The sequence below is a fragment of the Giraffa tippelskirchi genome, chromosome 4 (assembly GCF_054371585.1).
Source record: "Giraffa tippelskirchi isolate mGirTip1 chromosome 4, T2T-mGirTip1v1.2.pri, whole genome shotgun sequence".
NCBI classification, from domain to species: Eukaryota; Metazoa; Chordata; class Mammalia; order Artiodactyla; family Giraffidae; genus Giraffa; species Giraffa tippelskirchi.
Genome location: NC_137278.1, coordinates 203,787,142 through 203,804,991, shown reverse-complemented (window position 1 = coordinate 203,804,991; position 17,850 = coordinate 203,787,142). Strand labels below are relative to the sequence as shown.

Here is a 17,850-nt window from a genome sequence, read left to right as displayed (position 1 = left end):
AGAATCTGTATTTTAACCTGTGCCCCAGTAACCCTGTGGCTCTCTGAATTTTGAGGAGCACAGAGAAGGGGTACAAGGCTGCACATATGTTTAAGTTTTGGGGAGGTTGCCCATTCCTGATCTGCTCGTACGCATCCCTCAGCAGCTCCATTTTCCACGCCAAGGCCTTCTCCAGGATACCATCATAGTCAGAAGCTTTCAAGGGACATCAGACTCAAGGACACTCTTGTTCCCTGATATTCTCCAAAGCGGAGCCCACACTAGCCATGAACTTGGCAAGGGCACTGGCTCAGACTCATTCTAGAAAGGTCCCTACCAGCCCAGCCCTACAGCCCTGGCTCACCATACTCACCCCTCCACCCAGATACCAGTCAACAGAATTCTTGGGAAAGATTTTAGCAGAGGTACCCAGACCCCTCCCTGAGGCTGTCAATGGCCATTTTGGGTGGTTTTATTTTTTTGGTTAAGGGAGGTGGTGGTAGTATTACCAGCATGATGCAGCAAGGGAGATATATAGATAAAGAAAATCTCAAGTTCAACAAGAATGTCATTGAATATTTCATGACCTCCTAATGGACTAAGGCAGAGACACGTAGCTTAAATAACACAGTGAGGTAGGTTCCACTATTACCCATTGATGAGTGGGGCTTTGTCACACACTGGAAGAGCCTCTAGTGAGGTGCCAAGGGCCTCGCTGTCCTGGGCTGATCAAGTACAGGAAGAAAATGTAATGAGTGACGGAAACAAGACTCCAAGAGATCATTGTAAGATGAAATTAATAACAATAAATGCAAAGGTGGGTATTTGTGTATTTTTTAAAAAATCAACTGTGTTTAGTTCCAGGGTAGGAGAGACCTGGCTGGGAGAGTGAACACAACCTAGGGGTGGCAGGTAGCACAGCCCTTCAGCAGGTCACCACAATCCCACATGGTCCTGGGTGAGGGCAGTCCCTTTTCTCTTCCATAAGTCATCAGTGGGAAGCCAGGGTCCTTCTTCCCAGCCAGGGACCAAGACAGCCTCAAGTAGGTCCAGCAGGGGAGGCTACCTCCCCTCCTTTGACAAACAGCAGGAGATGCTAGGAACATTTTATATGGGGAAGGGGAGACTTGGGGAGGAAATGAGTCGCTTTCCAACATGTGAAGGCTGTCACGAGTCTTTTGGGGACACCCCTGCTGGAATGGCAATCCACTCCAGTATTCTTGCCTGGAGAATTTTTAGCAGAGGTACAGTCTGGTGGGCTACAGTCCACAGGATCGCAAAGAGTCAGACATGACTGAACCACTAACACACACACTGCCCAGGGGCTCCAGGCCCCTCTGAGCGATCAGGCCCCTGCCCCCTCTCTGGCCTCATCTCTCAGTACCCACCCACCCCACGAGTCCCTGGCCTCTGACAGCCTCCTCTCCCTCAAACAGCCCCCTCAGAGCCCCTGCGTGCTGTCCGCTCTACCCAAGACACCCTCCCCAACCCCCTGCCTGGTCAACTCTTATCCCCAGGCCTCTCTTCCTCAGGAAGCTGTATACAGACCCAGTCCACGCCCTCATGGCCCTCTATACTTTGCTGCAACAGCTTTGGTCCCAATGTAGAATTTATCTAGAACTTTATTATCTGTTTTATATTGTTTCCTAAATCGTGAGCTTTATGAAATCACAGCAGCATCTGTCTTGTTCCTTTCGTGTGCCCCCTGCATAGCACCTGGTGTGCAGTAGGTGCTCAATAAATGCTGACTTTGTCAATGAGTAAGTGACAAGATCCACCATCGGGCGGGAGCTACAGGAAGACAAATTTCAGCTCCTTGAAAGAACTTTCCAGCACATTAGACTGGACATGAGTTTGAGCAAACTTTGGGAGACAGTGAAGAACAGGGAAGACTGGCGTGCTGCAGTCCATGGGGTCGCAAAGAGTCGGACATGACTTAGAGACTGAACAACAAACGCTGTCCCAGTTTGCAATCGGCTGCCTTGTGAGTTGCCCCCAGTGGCAGCACGCAAGCAGGGGCTGACTGGATATGGAGGTGAAGGCTCTGACCTCTACAGGCACCTTCCAGTGTGGAGGTTCTGTCTCCTCTGTCGCTTGAAAAGGGAGCCAGTAATTTGGGGATGAGGAGGAGCAGGAAGGAAGCAAACGTCCTCAGGATGGCAGGCCTGTTGCTCAGGAAATTTATAGCTGTGGGTTTGGGTGGGACTGGGTGGGGGGAGCTGGGCTCTGAAGCCCAGCCTTGTGGCTCCCCATCCTGCCTTCTGCACCCACACCATCCCTAGGCACAAAGGACAGGAAGAACCCAGAACTCTGGGTCACCAGAGTTCCCAGCATCCCACACGGGGCTGTTCATGACTCACAAAAATGTCTCTGTTGAGCCTGCCCCCAAGCCAAGACTGGCTACATAACTTGCAGGACTCAGTGCTAAGTGAAAACGTAAGGCCCCTGTTCAAAATGTATTTAGAATTTCAGAACTTCTCTGGTGGTACAGTGGATAAGAGTCTGCCTGCCAATGCAGGGGACGCAAGTTGGATCCCTGGTTTGGGAAGATTCCACATACCTCAGGGCAACTAAGCTTCACAACTACTGAGCCCATGTGCTACAAATACTGAAGCCCAGGCATCTACAGCTACGCTCCAAAATAAGAGAAGCCACTGCAATGAGAACCCCACGCACTACAACCAGAGAGCAGCCGCTGCTGGCCCAAACTAGAGAAAGCACGCGCATAGCGACGAAGACTCGGCGCGGCCAAAAGTAAGAAGAAAATAATATAAAGTAAAATCTTTTTATGAAAAGAATTTCAAATATTACATATTAACACACATATACGGAATCTAGAAAAATGGGCATAAATGAAACTGTTTGCAAAGCAGAAATAGAGACACAGACGTAAAGAACAAATGCACAAACATCATGGTGGGGAAGGCGTGGGTGGGAAGAATCAGGAGATTGGGGTTGACATAGACATACTACTACGTATAAAGTGGGGCTTCTGCGTCTAAAATAGAGAGAACCTCCTGTGTAGCTCAGAGAACTCCACTCAGTGCTCTGTGGTGTCCTAAATGGGGAGAAAATCCAAAAGAGAGAGGATATATGTATACATATAACTGATTCACTTTGCTGATACGGCAGAAACTAACACAATATTGTAAAGCAACTATACTCCAATAAAAAATTTTCAAAGAAAGAATTCTATTGTGGAAGACCAACAACCGCTAAAAAATGAATTTCAAACTGATGAAAGCTGAGCATTAAACCGAGCATGGGGCCCTATGGGACCACACACACACCCAGGCCTCCCTGAGCCCCAGGAGGCTGCTGGCCTGTGGACCCCACCCACGTCCCATCCCCACCCCAAAGACCAAGAGAAGATATCAAACGGAGACCTCGCCACCATGCTGAAGCCAACCTAGTTCCTTAGACCACTCAGTTTAGATCTTTATTGTCTTTTTTTATAAATATGAGCAGACAGAAGGGAACCACTAAGCAATAAAGGAGACTCTTCAAGGCAAAAGGGCAGGGTGGGGACACTCATGGGAGGCAGTCAGTGGAGCCAGCAAAACAAATGACTTCCCTGAAACAGGAGTTAAGAAAAATCATCCTAAAATTTGAAATTTTGGCAAAGGGAGGGCAGCATTTCTTGTGATGTCATTTGGGGCATTATTTAACAGACCCATCTAAAGATTATTTCATTATCTGGGGGAACATACCTTGGTCTGATTCACTCTTTACTGTTAATTAAAGGTCTGGCTGCTATGAAATTACATGTGAACTTGGAGATATTTGTAAGTGGTTTCTGCCCAATATAAAAAGATAACCCCAAAGGTTATGATTTTATGACCCTATAAGGCCATTAGCCAGTTTTGATTCTAAGCACCTCATATCCCCAGGTTTTTTCTCCATTGCCTGTTTTCCTAATTCTGATGATTACCATCCTGCTGATTCCTCATTAATGAGTCGAATAAATCTGTAATATACATGTTCCTTCTAAGATTTGTGTGAGGGGAGTTTTTTTTAACTTTCTGGAAATTATACTTTGACTTCAGGATCAGTAAAGCCTAATTTGTATCTAAGAAGAGATATGAGTGAATACTGCATCCATAAAAACAAGCTGCTCTGAAAAATAAGAAATTCAAGAGCAACAAACGATCCTGAGAATTAAAAAGACACAGAGGAAATAAACACTTCCATTAGGGGCAGTAAATTGAGAAAAGGACATCATTAGTGATTCAGAAGGCCAAGTCAAGGAATTCTCTCTTAGTCCAGATGAAATCTGTAAGGGAGGTGAATGAAACATGCAGAGAATAGAGAGAGGATGGAAATAACCACTTACTTGGAATTCTAGGAGAGACCAGAGAAGAATGGCCAGTCACCAAAGAAGATATGGCATAAGTTTTTTCTGACCTGAAGGATGCGCAAGTCTTGAGTTCCAAAAGGCCCCACCGGAAGCAATCCTTCACTTAACACCTGCCCTTGTGAAAGGTCTGAATTCTGAAGGTGAGGAGAAAACCTTCAAGGTTCTAGCAAAGAAAAAGTGGGTTTCTCCCAACAAAGAAGAACCAGATCTATAGTGGCCTCAGCTGCAATATACGGTGTCAGTTTGGACGGTACCACATGCAGGGTTCTGAGAGAGAAAAACTGTGACTCTAGAGCAGTGCAAACAAAAACTGCCCTTCACCCACCAAGATCAAAGGGATATATGTTTGGACAGGCAAGACTGAAAAATGGCACTATCCAAGCATGTTTTCTTTTTATTGAGTTGGTCAACAAGTTTGTTCGGGTTTTTCCTTAACATGTGATGGAAAAACTCAAATCAACTTTCTGGGCAATCCAATTAATAAAACCAAAAAACCCAAAAAACTATTTAAAGATGTCCTCCAGCCAAACCTAGATGAGATGAGAAGGAAGAATTTGACGAAGAATTTGACAAAGAAGGTGACACAGCTCCCACATAGGGACCCAGTTTAACTTCTAGTTTGGTCTAAATCATCGCAGATAATGTGGCTATAGAACTGAACACAGCTCTGAGAGAAGGATACTGTCACGTTTTAAAGAACACCAGAGAGCAAACCACTACCCTTCAGGACACATCCACGGAATTCTGTGTGTATGTGGTGATACTGACTCCCCATCTCAGCCACATTCCTGGCCACCCTTCCAGCCCCTTCTCAAGGGCATCACACATGTATGTTGGCACACACATGTATGCAAATGCACGTGCTCTCACGGACACTGACACGTGTACACACTCACACACACACTCGTGGGTCTCCAGCGTTTTTGTCCCCGCTTCTCACTTATGCCATATCGACCAACACTGGGCATGGTTAACACCTGCCTGTCTTCCAGCTGTTGTGTGTGCATCACCTCCTCAGGCAAGTCGTCAAATCCCCAAGCCCCCAGCCTGGTGCAAAGATGCTCTCAGAGAATCATAACTCTTTCCCAGAGCCCTGGTCTCAGCATGCGGCATGTTCACCCATGTAGCTGCTGAATGCCTCTCTCCAGATGGTACTTGGGGAGGACAAAGTTTATGTCTAGATTTGCCATCCTTCCTGCCCTGCATTGAAGACAGTGCTGACACTTAGTAGGAGCTCAGTCAACTGCTGACTGTGGGATGAATGTTTGGATGGACCACCAGTCTGGTTTAACCCAGGAAAGGAAGGACAAGGGACAGAGCAAAGTCCAAGATGCTCCAAACAGGTTAAGTTGTCCCCTGACCTCTTTCTGACTACAGCTTACATCTTGGCAGAAATAACCACAGTTTGGAGTCAGACAGTAGAGTCTGTGCTGGATCTCTGACTTGCTAAGTGATCTGCTGCCGCTGCTGCTGCTAAATCGCTTCAGTCGTGTCCGACTCTGTGTGACCCCATAGACGGCAGCCCACTAGGCTCCTCCAGCCCTGGGATTCTCCGGGCAAGAATACCGGAGTGGGTTGCCATTTCCTTCTCCAATGCATGAAAGTGAAAAGTGAAAGTGAAGTCGCTCAGTCGTGTCCGACTCCTAGTGACCCCATGGACTGTAGCCCACCAGGCTCCTCCATCCATGGGATTTTCCAGGCAAGAGTACTGGAGTGGGGTGCCATTGCCTTCTCCGGCTAAGTGATCTAGGATGATAATAATAATAGCTAACATTTGTTGGGTGCTCACTTAAATGGAGCTATCCTTCATTATACATTATCCCCATTTCACTGATGAGGAAACTGATGTTTAGAGAGGTTAAGTGGCTTTCTTAAGGTCACAGTTAGTTAGTGTAAAACAGACCCAGTATCAACTGACAGCACAGGAAGACACACAGTTCACCAGAATGAGGAGGAAGGAATGTCTGTTTGTCCAGGCCACTCAGGGTAGAGACATCATTCCTTACATCACAGGGGTCCAGGAGGAATCCAGACAATTAACACACAGCTTCATCATTATTACCAAGAAGCCCCAAAGATTATTTACATGATGTCTTGCATGCAACAGAGGCTAGGACCTGTCTGGTATGGTCTACCTACCCTGCCATGACAATGAAGAAATCCAGTCGGTTCCATGTGTCCCCAAGGTAGCACTTCTTGCCAAAAATGCCCAGGGCCACCATCTTGAGCACCATCTCCATGGCAAAGAAGACAAAGATGAAGTCATCAAAGACCTGCAGGGGCAGGAGGAAGACAAGAAGCAATGGACAGCGTGAGGTCCCAGAGCAGGATACAGGTTTGGAGCCATGGTGTGAGGTGGGAACATGGGCATGAACACAAGGGCCCAGGGAAAGACCCGGAAACATCTTCTCCTGGTCTGGGAGAGAATCTCAGAGATCCTAGTCCAAGGCATTCATTTCAGAGATGAGGAGATTGAGGCCCAGAATGGGGAATGAGCTTGCCCAGGGTTTTCCAGCCCCCTCTATTTGTTCCCTAAAAGCAAGCGTAATGACAAGGGACCCAAATGGGAGTGGGCAAAGGAGGGGGGTCTCCCTAATAATTGCCATGCCCTGGGCTAGACCCTTGCCCTGCATTCTCTCTTCAGTTCTCTCAGTGACCCCTTGAATGCTGCCATTTTACAGATGAGGAGCCGGGAACTCAGACTGCTTCAGAAACTCGCCACAGTTCCCACAGCAGTGAAGGAAAGAAATGACACTCAGGTCTCCCTGACTCCTAAACGCACATGGAAGGAGCTTTCTCAGAACAGGCCTGACACCCGCACAGGGCACAGGTCCCCGTGCTGTCTTCCTCTGCTCAGAAAAGAAGCCCCTAAACACAGCCGTCATCATGGGCTCAAGTGAGTGTCTAGTTCCTGAGGATGGGGCCTGGGTGGAATCCCTCTTTCCAGGATCAGTGAAGGTTAAAGACAGTTCAATTCAGCAAATGGACGCTGAGCACCTTCCCTGTGCAGTTCATAGGCTGAGTGTTGGCAACCCAGAGACGAATGTTCACTAAATTCGCCACCTGGTAGGGAAGCCAGTCTAGTACCCACTGAGGTTAATGGGTTCCAACTCCACCCAGGACCCTGGGGCCGGCCCAGGAGCTTGTTACCCACTTGGACCCCAGACCCACCTCAGAGATTCTAATTCTGCAGGTTTTTTATGGGCCAGGGGTCTGGATCGTGAACATGTACCCCCAAGGGAATTGGAGAAACTGGGCTGCTTGGGAACCTCTGAGTCCTGTGGGAACCCAGGAAGCAGAGGGCAATTCCTCTCAGGAGGAATCTTTCTCAGGGAGACAGAACTAGATGTTTCCACATCTGTAAAATGGGTATAAACCTAACACCTTGCACTACCGGTGTACATGTGCTACAGGGGCCAAAGGTCAGGCCTCCACCTGGGATCTCCGGGAGATGAGAACAGGAGGGTTCCAGGAGGCAGCTCCTAAAGGCATCAACATAGTGATGGAGTTCAGCCTTTATCCCATGATCATTGCGAGTGAAGGGCAAGGCTTTCTTCAGGGAGTGTCAGCTCACTTGTGCTTTACTGGATAGGGTGGTGGGGGTGGGGAGATCAGGAGGAAGTCGGTGGTGGGAGGAAAGGAGGGGCATGGACCAGGGCAGAGGCCTCGAGATAGAGAGGAGAGGATGGAAGGGAGAGAGGATGGACGGGAGGCAGGGAGGACCAGCTAGCAGTGAGGCAGAGAGGATGAGCGCAGCGAGGGCAGGACCAGGAGTGAAAAGGTGGCTGGGTGGGGCGGGACGGGGCCTGGCTATGATGGGCGGGGCATGGGCGGGGCCTGACGGAGGGGGCGGGGCGGGGCAGCCGGCCTCACCTGCAGGATCTTGCAGCGCTCTGACAGGCAATCCATGTCGTCGCACGGCTGGTACATGCCGAGGGTCACGCAGTTCAGCAGGATCACCAGCATGCTGATACATTCAAACCACGTGCGCACCAAGTCAAGGACACAACAGCTGGGGGGCCACTCCCCCACAACACAGGTATCCACCCCATTGCCCCCCAGGTGCCTCCCCTGGTGGGTCAGTGCCTATGTTTTCAAAGACCTTTTAAACATCCTACCCCGGCCCCTCACAACAGACATGGCCAAACCCACCAGAGAACCTAACTCCACCAAGCCACCACCTGCCAGGACGCCCTCCCCACCCCCACCCCCGACCTCTTTGCCCCAGCCTGAGTTCCCCCAGACCCAGAAAGGAAGAGGTCCCCAGAGACCTGACGCGGGACCATCTCTGGACTCTCCCAGCCTCTCTAACTCTGACTTCCTTCCTCTGACTGTCACTGCCTCCCTTTTCTGACCATCCTTCCCCTCCCCCACCCACACCCCCTCCATCTTTGCCCAAGCCCTGGAGCTGAACCCTGCAGAGGGCCCATCCAGCGTGGCTGAGACTGGCCAGACACCCTGTCTTTCTCTCCTTTCCTGTGGCTGGGTTACAGCTCATTGCCAGACTCCAGCAGGTCTGTGCCTGGGCTCCCCCCCCCCCGGCCCCTGCACGAGTCAGGGTGGGGCTCAGCCTCCTTAGGCCCTTCCAGGCAGAAAGGCTCCTGCAGCCAGCAGCCTGGGCGGGGCCTCAAGGGCACGTGCTTGGACCCGGGTGAGTGGGCTTTCCAGGCCAGGCCGCTCTCCTCTCTAACACTCTGCTGCTTCCTGGCTGGTTCCTGCTCAGTCTTAGAACACAGCTGACTGATGTTCAGCCCCATCCCTCCCTCCGAAACCTATAATCCTAGAACTAGGGGAGCCAGAACCCAGAAGGACCCAAGGGCCTGGGTCATTCATGGGTTAACTTGCTGACATGCTCGTTGTCTTTATCCAAGGCTGGAACCTACATTCCAAGGGGACAGGGGGATGGCATTCATGCCCCGACAGTGACAGGCATCTAGGAGGAGCACAATAAATGTCTGTCATGATTGAGTAAACCTCTCTAGGTGCTGCCCACTCTGACACCCAAAGATTCTTGAGTGTCCCCAAGTGAAAGTTCTGGCCCCTCCATTTCAAAGTCCTTGCTCTGAGCTCAGATGCAGCTATGCCAGCCAGACTCTCAGCCAGACCCTACCCAGTGGCAGGGTGAGGATCTCCTGCCTAATGAAGATTGACCTGGTTTCCTTGGCAACAGCCTCCCTCCCATCCCTGGTCCTTGCTCACCTTGGAATACTGCCTTCCCTCCCGCCTCCCTGTCAGACCCTCCTTGCCCCAACTCTGCTCCCTCCTGCCCCCTCAAACCTCTGCCACTCTCCCGCCACAGCCTGTAATTAACTTCAGTCGTTGCCAGGGCCCCCTTCTAGCCTGAGCATCGCTCCAGCAGCAGCTTCATCATTAATTAACTTTTTTGAAGTTCAAACATTCTAATTACCAGCAAACGTCCCCCATCCTCTTTGCTTTTTCCCCCTGCCTGTCGTGCTCTCTCTCCTTCCAGCCACCTCTTCTGCTCCCTCTGCCCTTCTTTCCAGCTTCAAGTTCAAAGTGCACTTGGCAGGTGTCTTCCAGAAGCCTGGCACTCCCACTTCTTCCTCACCAAGGACCTGAGCAGTGGAGGTCAGCAGGCCCACTTCACAGATGAGGAAAACTGAGGCTTAGAGAAATGAGGGACCTCTCCTAGCTCACACAGCTGGGAAGCGCTGGAGCTGAGATTCACACCAGACCTGCTCTCCTCTGTGACGCAGGGCTTGTCTCTGCCTGTGTCTTTCCTTGCCCTCCTCTGAGGCCTCAGCTCATCTTCAGCATCTCTCACCTGGGCCCTGCCCAGCCTCCCTGCTGGCCTCCAGCTCTGGTCTCTGCCCCTCCAATCTGCCCTGCACACAATCCCAAAGTGTTTGTTGTGTGGCCAGTACTATCCAAGCTCTTTGCAAGTGTTATCGCATTTAATCCTCCAGCCCTATTACAAGCCCCAGTTACAAGTGAGGAAACAGAGTCACAAAGGGGAACACAATTTTGCCCAAGGACCCCAGCTGGAAAAAGGCAGAACTGAGCTACAGAACCAGAGCCTGCTGTTCTTGCCCCATTTTGTCATCACCAAATTAATCTGGCTGAAGCCCAATTCTGATTAGACCTCTCCCCTATTCAAAAGCCTTCCAGAGGTGATGGGAGGGTGGCTCCCATCACCCTGCCTAACCTGACTCCCACAGCCTTCCTACACTCTGACCGCAATGAACTTTTCTGGCCTTCCCTCTCACCAGCCTTGGCATGCACTGAACTTCTTGCTGTCCCCAATTATACCCGTTGCATGGGGTATGCATGCGTACTTTTCTGCCAACATGCATATTCTTCTACCAACTTTACCGGGCAAACTCCTACTCATCCTTCACAGCCCAGATCATCTGTCACCTCTTCTGGAACCTTTCCTGAAACACCTTTCCCCACTCACCTAGTGGTGGCTCAGCCTCCTTCCTGAAGTGCTCCCCACCCACCTGGTCTAGCTCATATAGTGTTAATGAACTTGGCAGTAGTCATGACTACTGCCTGCCAGGCCCCTAGGGACATGGCCCTAACTCTCATCACAGCCCACAGGGAGCAGATGGAAAAACGCCCTGGAGAGCTGGAGTGACCTGGCCAAGGTCACAGTCAGTGAGTTGCCCGAACGGTCTGACTTAGCAGTGCCAGAGCCGCTGCCACAGAGCCGCCTCTGGTGCACTTCCCTCGAAAGGGGCAGATGGAGCGGCTTTCACCTCTAGATGGCTCAGCTTCAGGGATGGACAGTCAGCCCTGCCCCAAGGCACTCAGGGAAATCCCAGATGGCAGGGCTGGGCCCTTTCCAGGAGCCTGCGAGGCTCAGAAGTCAGGCCAGAGCTGGCATCGCTGTCCGCGGTTCCTGACACACTCCCCACTGGCTCGGGGAGCAAAGGCATAAGCCCTCCTTGAAGTTAAACCAGACCACGTGGCATGGGGAAGGAAAGTGGTGGAAGGAGTGAAGTTCCCGGGCCGAGCGATTTGGTGGCCTGGCCCAGAGCCCAGCGCTGCCGTCATTAGTCACAAGCACTGGGGAATTCTGAAAGTCGTCAAGCAGAGCTCTGGGCCTCTGCGACAGCGCGAGAGAGGACGGAGGCCCAGAGAGGGTGGTACAGGATTTCTGGGTAACAGGGCAGGCCGGGGCCCGGGTGCCAGCTCCACGAGGGCCTCCCCTGGAGAAGTTTAGGGCCCCCGCCTGGCACCCAAGTCTCTGTGGTTAGGACCCTGCCACCTTGCCCACTTGGCCACCCAGACCCTCACACCTCTCCAGGTGACCTTTGCCATGGAACATCCCCATCCCAGGCCTCAGAGAGCCCCTGATCCCATCCCCCACCTCACAGAGGGGACACAGAGGGGCAGAGAGCATCCCAGGGACACGATGACCCTGGAGCGGAAGTGACCCTCAGACAAGAGACTCCCCAGCCACAGGGTCCCTGAGCCATGGCTGGATTCCAGAGCCCACCAAAACCCCACGTGTCCCCAAACGTCCAGGCTCCTTGTGTGCAGCAGCCACTCAGCCCAGGTCCCCACCCCGCCTCCTACCTCCACCCCCACCCCCATCTCAGTCCCACCTCCCGGCATCCCTGCCTGGGGAGCCAGCCCTCCTCCCAGCATCCCCCGCTCTGCTCACAGTGCCTCCCATGGTCCTGAGAACTAGGGCATCAGAGCCCAGCAGTGAACTATGTGCACCTATTGAGCGCCTGCTGTGTGCCAGGCCCCAGGTTAACAACAGAGATAAGGGTAATGATGGCAAACATATCTCAAGTGTTCTTGAGTGTTTGTTTGCTGAAGAGTTTTCTAATCAAGGGCTTCCCTGGTGTCTCAGATGGTAAAGAATCTGCCTGCAATGCAAGAGACCCGGGTTCAATCCCTGGGTCGGGAAGATCCCCTGGAAAAAGGGAATGGCTACCCACTCCAGGATTCTTGCCTGGAGAATCCTATGGATAGAGGAACCTGGTGGGCTACAGTACCTGGGGTCCCAAAGAGTTGGACATCACTGAGCCAATAACACTTTTCACTTTTTTAATGAAATAGCAAATATTGATAATATGTCGTTTAAACCTTACAGTAAGCACATGAGGAAGGGAGCCCAGAGGCCCCAGAACACAGAACCCATGTAAATGTGGACAAGGACCGGGGCTTGTCATGTATGTGCAACAGGGAAAGTCCTTGTCCTTGTCCACCTCTTCTATAACAGGGTCCAGGGTTTCCCATTCTTTGGCTTTGGGGAGAAAAAAAAAAAAAGCCACCTCACCAGCAAAGGACAGAGAATCTTGGACTGGTGTTATCTACTGATTACTTAACATGACCTTGAGTAAGGACAAGAGATGCGATCACAAACCCTTTAGACCATGGCTGCCTCCCAAGGGCTGAATCTTCACTCACAGGCTTTAAATACAATCAATCAACAACTTGGAGAGTCGCCCTTTACCTTCAGCCGAGTCCCCTCAATTGGTGGGTTCTACTGTTACCCCATTTTACAGATGAGGAAACTGAGGCACCAGAACTGGCTCCAGGGCTCCAGCCACAGCCACCCAGGGTCACATGGCTGGTATGTGGCAAAGTCAGGATTTGAACATGCTTCTCCTGACTCCAAACCCCATGTTCTTAGCCACGTGCTGTGGCCTCAGGGAACAGGGCCTGGATTGGCACATGCTCAGTGGAATATTTGCTTTTCCCTTCCGACTGGGAAGGAAGGAGATGGTGCAGGAGAGGGTGGGATGAGAAGCCAGTGAGGAGAGGGTGCCAGCCTCAAAGTCCCCAGCAAAAGCTGAGCCAGACCAGGACCATCTCCACCCCATGCCTGGCGGCTGTCTTAAGAAGATGGGGTGTGACCTGGCAGGACAGGGCCACCAGTGAAGCTACGATGCCAGGGGCCCCCTCGAACTTGCCACTTCCCAAAGAGAAGAGTGACCTGCTAGGCAGTGTCCAGAGCCCGACCAGGCCCCTCAGGGCAGCCTCCTCTCCAGGAGCCAGAGCCAGAGGCCTGCACGGTTACCATGGCAACCACCACCCTCCATCCTGCAGGCTCAGCTGACAGTCATGGTTTCTGCAATTCCAGGGGGCTCTGGGAGGGTGGGCAGGGGATGGGAGTGCTCGGTTTGGCTGGGGCAGCCAAGTTTGTTTTTATTTTTGTCAAATCTGAAATCAGATCCATTTCCCGGCGTGCACTTCGGTTGTCTAAATAAATCAAGTGGAAGAAGCAGGCTGGAAGCTACATCCTCCTGGACCAGGGAGGCAGGGAAGGTGGGCCTGCCCCTATACAGAGCTCCCTCTTCTGTTTGTCCCCAGGCATCCAAGGATGGGCACCCAGGCCTCGGGCCTTCATAGATCAGGGCCTGAGGTTCCAGACCCTTGTTCTTGGGCCAGCTCTGTGCTCCTCCAAGGCCAGGTTCACAAGCATCCATGGAGCACCTACTGTATACCTGGCCTGTACGTCAGTGTACTGAGATGAGCCAGGCTGGAGGTGCCCAGAGTGCTTACCTGTTCTAGGACCCGCCGTGGTGTGAGGCCATGTAGTATGCACTGTACTAGAAGTGGCTACCATTTTGAATGTCGACTATGCTACAGGCCCTGGGCTTTAAAGAGGATATCCATTCACTTACTCACTCATTCATTTGACTTATCTCTATGAGCCACAACCACTCTGGAAAGCTACTTGGCAGCATTTATTAAAACTAAACAGAGGGCTTCCCTGGGGATCTAATGATTAAGAACCTGCCTGCTAATACAGGGGACACGGGCTCAATTCTTGGTCTAGGAAGATTCCACATGCCACAGGGTAACTAATCCATGTTCCGCAAACTACTGAGCCCTCCCTCTCGAGCCCACCAGCCACAACTCCTGAGCCCATGTGCCACAACTACAGAAGCCTGAGCACCCTAGAGCCTGTGATCACCAACAAGAGAAGCCACTGCAATGAGAAGGCCATGCACCGTAACTAGAGAGTAGCCCCCACTCTCCGCAACTAGAGAAAGCCCTGTGCAGCAATGAAGACCAGGTACAGCCAAAAATAAATTAAATAAATAAATATGTTTTTAAACTTTAAAAAAAGAAGGGTGACTTTAAACATAAGCCCATGCTAGGATCCAGCTCTGCCACTCTTGGGTCCACACCCTCCAGAGAAATGCCCAAATAAGTCCACAAAAAGGCACGTGTTGCCCTTAACAGTCCCAGCTTGGGAACAATCTAAGTGTCCATCGACAGGAGAACGAGTCGGGCAGGAGATTTCAGCTGGAGATGATTTGGGCCCCCGGGGGGACATGCGGCCATGTCTGGAGATGTTTTGGGTTGTCACAACTGGGTTTTGAAGGATGCTCTTGGCATCTGGTGGATGGAGACCAAGGATGCTGCTCAACACACCACAGTGCACAGGGAAGCCCCACCACAAAGAATTCTCCAGCCCGGCATGCCCACAGTGCCAAGGCTGAGAAACTGTGCCGCATTCCTTTGATGGAACACTGCTCAGTGATCTAAAAGAACAAACTACTACAGCAGCATGGATGGAGCGGCCAGGCCTAATGCTGGTAACGGGAGCCAGAAGAGCAAAGAGTGTCCAAGTTCAATTATATGAAGGGAAAACCCAGGCAAAGCGAAACAACAGTGAAAGAAGGGCAGAAGGGCAGTAACTCTAGAGGAGACAGAATTCATGGCAGGTAGGGTGAGGGAGCTTGCAGGGGCTGGAGATGTTCTTGGACGGAGTGAGGTCACAGGAGTGTGTTTACATGGAAAAATGCCTTGAGCTGGACATTAAGATTTGCGAGCTCTATTGCATGCACATTTTATCACAATAAAAAGTGTAACAAAAAATGATGCCAAGCTACAGCTAGAGGGAAATATGAAATGCAACAATTAAAAAGCCACAACCCCTGCTGGGGCACCGGCTATCATGGACCCCCCACAAGACCTTCACCACAACCCTGCAAAGGAGGGGTGTCACCCCTGTTTCACTTGCCCAAGGCCACAGCAAGCAACAGAACTGGGATCTGAACCTCGCAGCATTCTGTCTTCATTTAAGAATTTCTTCTGTCCAAGCCTGTGGCAGCCTTGGAAGATGGGCATGGCAGATATCATTACAACCACTTTACAGATATGAAAATGAAGGTCCTAGGTCTCCACTAGTGATCCAGTGGTTAAGACTCCCCACTTCCACTGCAAGGGGCATGGGTTTGATCCCTGGTCAGGGAACTAAGATCTCGCATCCCACATGCCTCATGGCGTGGCCCAAAAAAGGAAAGAAAATGAAGGTTCAGAGATGGCAGGATTTGCCAAGGTGACACAGTGGTTCAGCTGAACAGAAAATTGTTCCAACAAGTGAATGGACCCGCTGGGCAGATGATCCTCATCCTCTTTCCACTTACATACCTCTAGAGACAGGGAGCTTCCCACATGACACACAGTCTTTCCCCAGGCTGATTGGTTCTAGTTATAAGCTATGGAGGTTCAGTGGGCTGAGATCCCTTAGAAAGAGTGTTGGTGCCCACAAGCGCACTTCTTAGAGTCTCTGTAATTTGACAAATCATTGAATTTGACCAAAGTCTTTGATTTCCAGATGCCCAGCGGGCCTCTGTGTCCAGTGCAGACAGCCAGAGTGGGGGAGGCAGTGGCAAGGGAACTAGGGCCGCCAGCTTGGAAGAAAACCGGAGTGGATGGTCCACAGGAAGGAAGCTCCAGCCAAGGAGACTCAACAGACACCACACTTCAGCCACTGCTGAAGAGAACAGCAGGGAAGGCCCCTGGGGACCAGGGTCCCACTGTCTGCGAGCCGACCCAGCCTCAGGAGCCCATTCACAAGAAGGTGCACCTGCAGGGGAGCCTCTTGGAGCCCTAGGTAGGGGGTGTGGAGGCCTCCCCTGGGCACTTACAGGGCCTCAGACGTCCCCCTGACAGCGTGTGAGTCTGTCCCGGCTTCCCACCCCTAACCAGGCCGTGCTCTCCAAAGGCAGCACATATCCAACCCTCTCTGTGCCCAGAGGCCCACCTGGAGCAGCAGCTCAGGGCATCTACAGCCTCGGGAAGGAGTGAGGTGCCCGTCACTTGGAGGCATCAAGGAGGCTAAAGAGGGATTTCTGTGTTGAAGGGATCTGCAGCCCCCCTCCCCACCTCGAACTCCCCCTCCTCTCCTTTCTAACATCCATCACTCACTATTCACATATTCAGCCCCTCTTCACTGAGCACCCCCTCTGTCTGGCCCACAGTGACCCTGGAAACCCTGAATGAAGATGACATGGTCGCCGCCTCCAGAAATTATGAGCAAACACTAATGGAGATGTGGTTGGACAGGGTGAGGGCTGGTCAGAGGGTGATGACGCTCTTCCTTGGCCTCCTGGGGGCCTGTCCCCCACCACACATGTGTACATGTTCACATGTGCATTCCCACGGAGCACCACAGCCCCTCCCACGCTTACACATGTCAAAGTGTATGTGTGGCTTACACATGCCACACACCACCACCAGCCTCCGCGCCCCCCCGGGGGCAGCAGCACTGGGCACGGCCGACCCACTCTCTCCCTGCACCAGCAGCTCTTAAACATTTCTGTACCTCCTGGGGAAGCTCATGAACCCTTTCTCAGAATACTGTTTTTTAAGTGCATAATTTTTTTTTAAAGAAGGCTTAGTATTAGAAAGGAAGGAAGCCAGTTATGTTAAAATAGTTGTCAAAATATTTTTTAGAAAAACAAATTTGTGATGTTGAACTATGTGTGCTCCGTTATCAACACAATGAATAACCAAAGCCAGGGGAGGGTCTGAGCCTGTGTGTCTGGGAAGCAGGGGAGAATGACAATGACATTCCCAGAGCGCTACAAGGAACCGTGATGTGGCTCAAAAATATCGGTGACTGCTGCTGGTGACAGTCGCAGGAACTGCCAGTAACCCCATTGTGCTCCGTCGCCTCTGTTCATAATAGAAAGAAATGCTACATTTCAGTCGGAAGTCAATGAAACCAAACACGCAGCTTGTCCCAATTCAAGCTGATGAAGCTCAGTTTAAGACCCTTGTTCTAGAAACTCCTGCTGGGCGCTGGGGACACCACAAGCCCCTGGACAGACCCTCATCCTGCTTGGTGGACCTCACCCTTTAAATGCTGGCCTTTCTCGGGCTCCCCAGCCCCCTGAGATTCCCTCTCCATCCACCGAACCCACACCCAGACCCACTCCCACAGCCTCAATGACCCACCCTGGACTGACAGGTCCAGAGTCTATCCCAGCCGCAGGCTCACTTTGATGAACTAGCCTCCGAAACACTGCTCTGGGATGTTCCAGGAAACCTCAAAGTCATCATGTCCAAAATGGGATAGATCATCCTCTCTGCAGACCACCAAACTCCCCCCTGAACTTCCCACCCCATGAACGATGACCCCAACCACCACAAATCCTGCAACCTGTCCAGGCTAGAACCCCTCAGAGCCCTCCTTCCCCTCACCGCCAACGTTCATCTCAGAGACCTGTCCATCTCACCCCCTAAATCTCTCCTCTCCATCCCCCACTCTGAACCCCACTGCCTCAGGCAAGCCT

At 51.6% G+C, this 17,850-nt stretch overlaps 1 protein-coding gene across 1 annotated transcript in view; it reads right to left on the bottom strand.

The window, feature by feature from the left end:
• The window catches only part of CACNA1I (calcium voltage-gated channel subunit alpha1 I), a 111,728-nt gene that overhangs the window by 84,430 nt on the left and 9,448 nt on the right, over positions 1-17,850 (bottom strand). Inside the window, exons 2-3 of the mRNA XM_081590202.1 lie at positions 8,210-8,321; positions 6,476-6,609 (exon numbers count right to left, since the gene is read on the bottom strand). Of these exons, the coding sequence (XP_081446328.1) occupies positions 6,476-6,609; positions 8,210-8,321 (246 nt within the window). The remainder of the gene's footprint in view (positions 1-6,475; positions 6,610-8,209; positions 8,322-17,850) is intronic.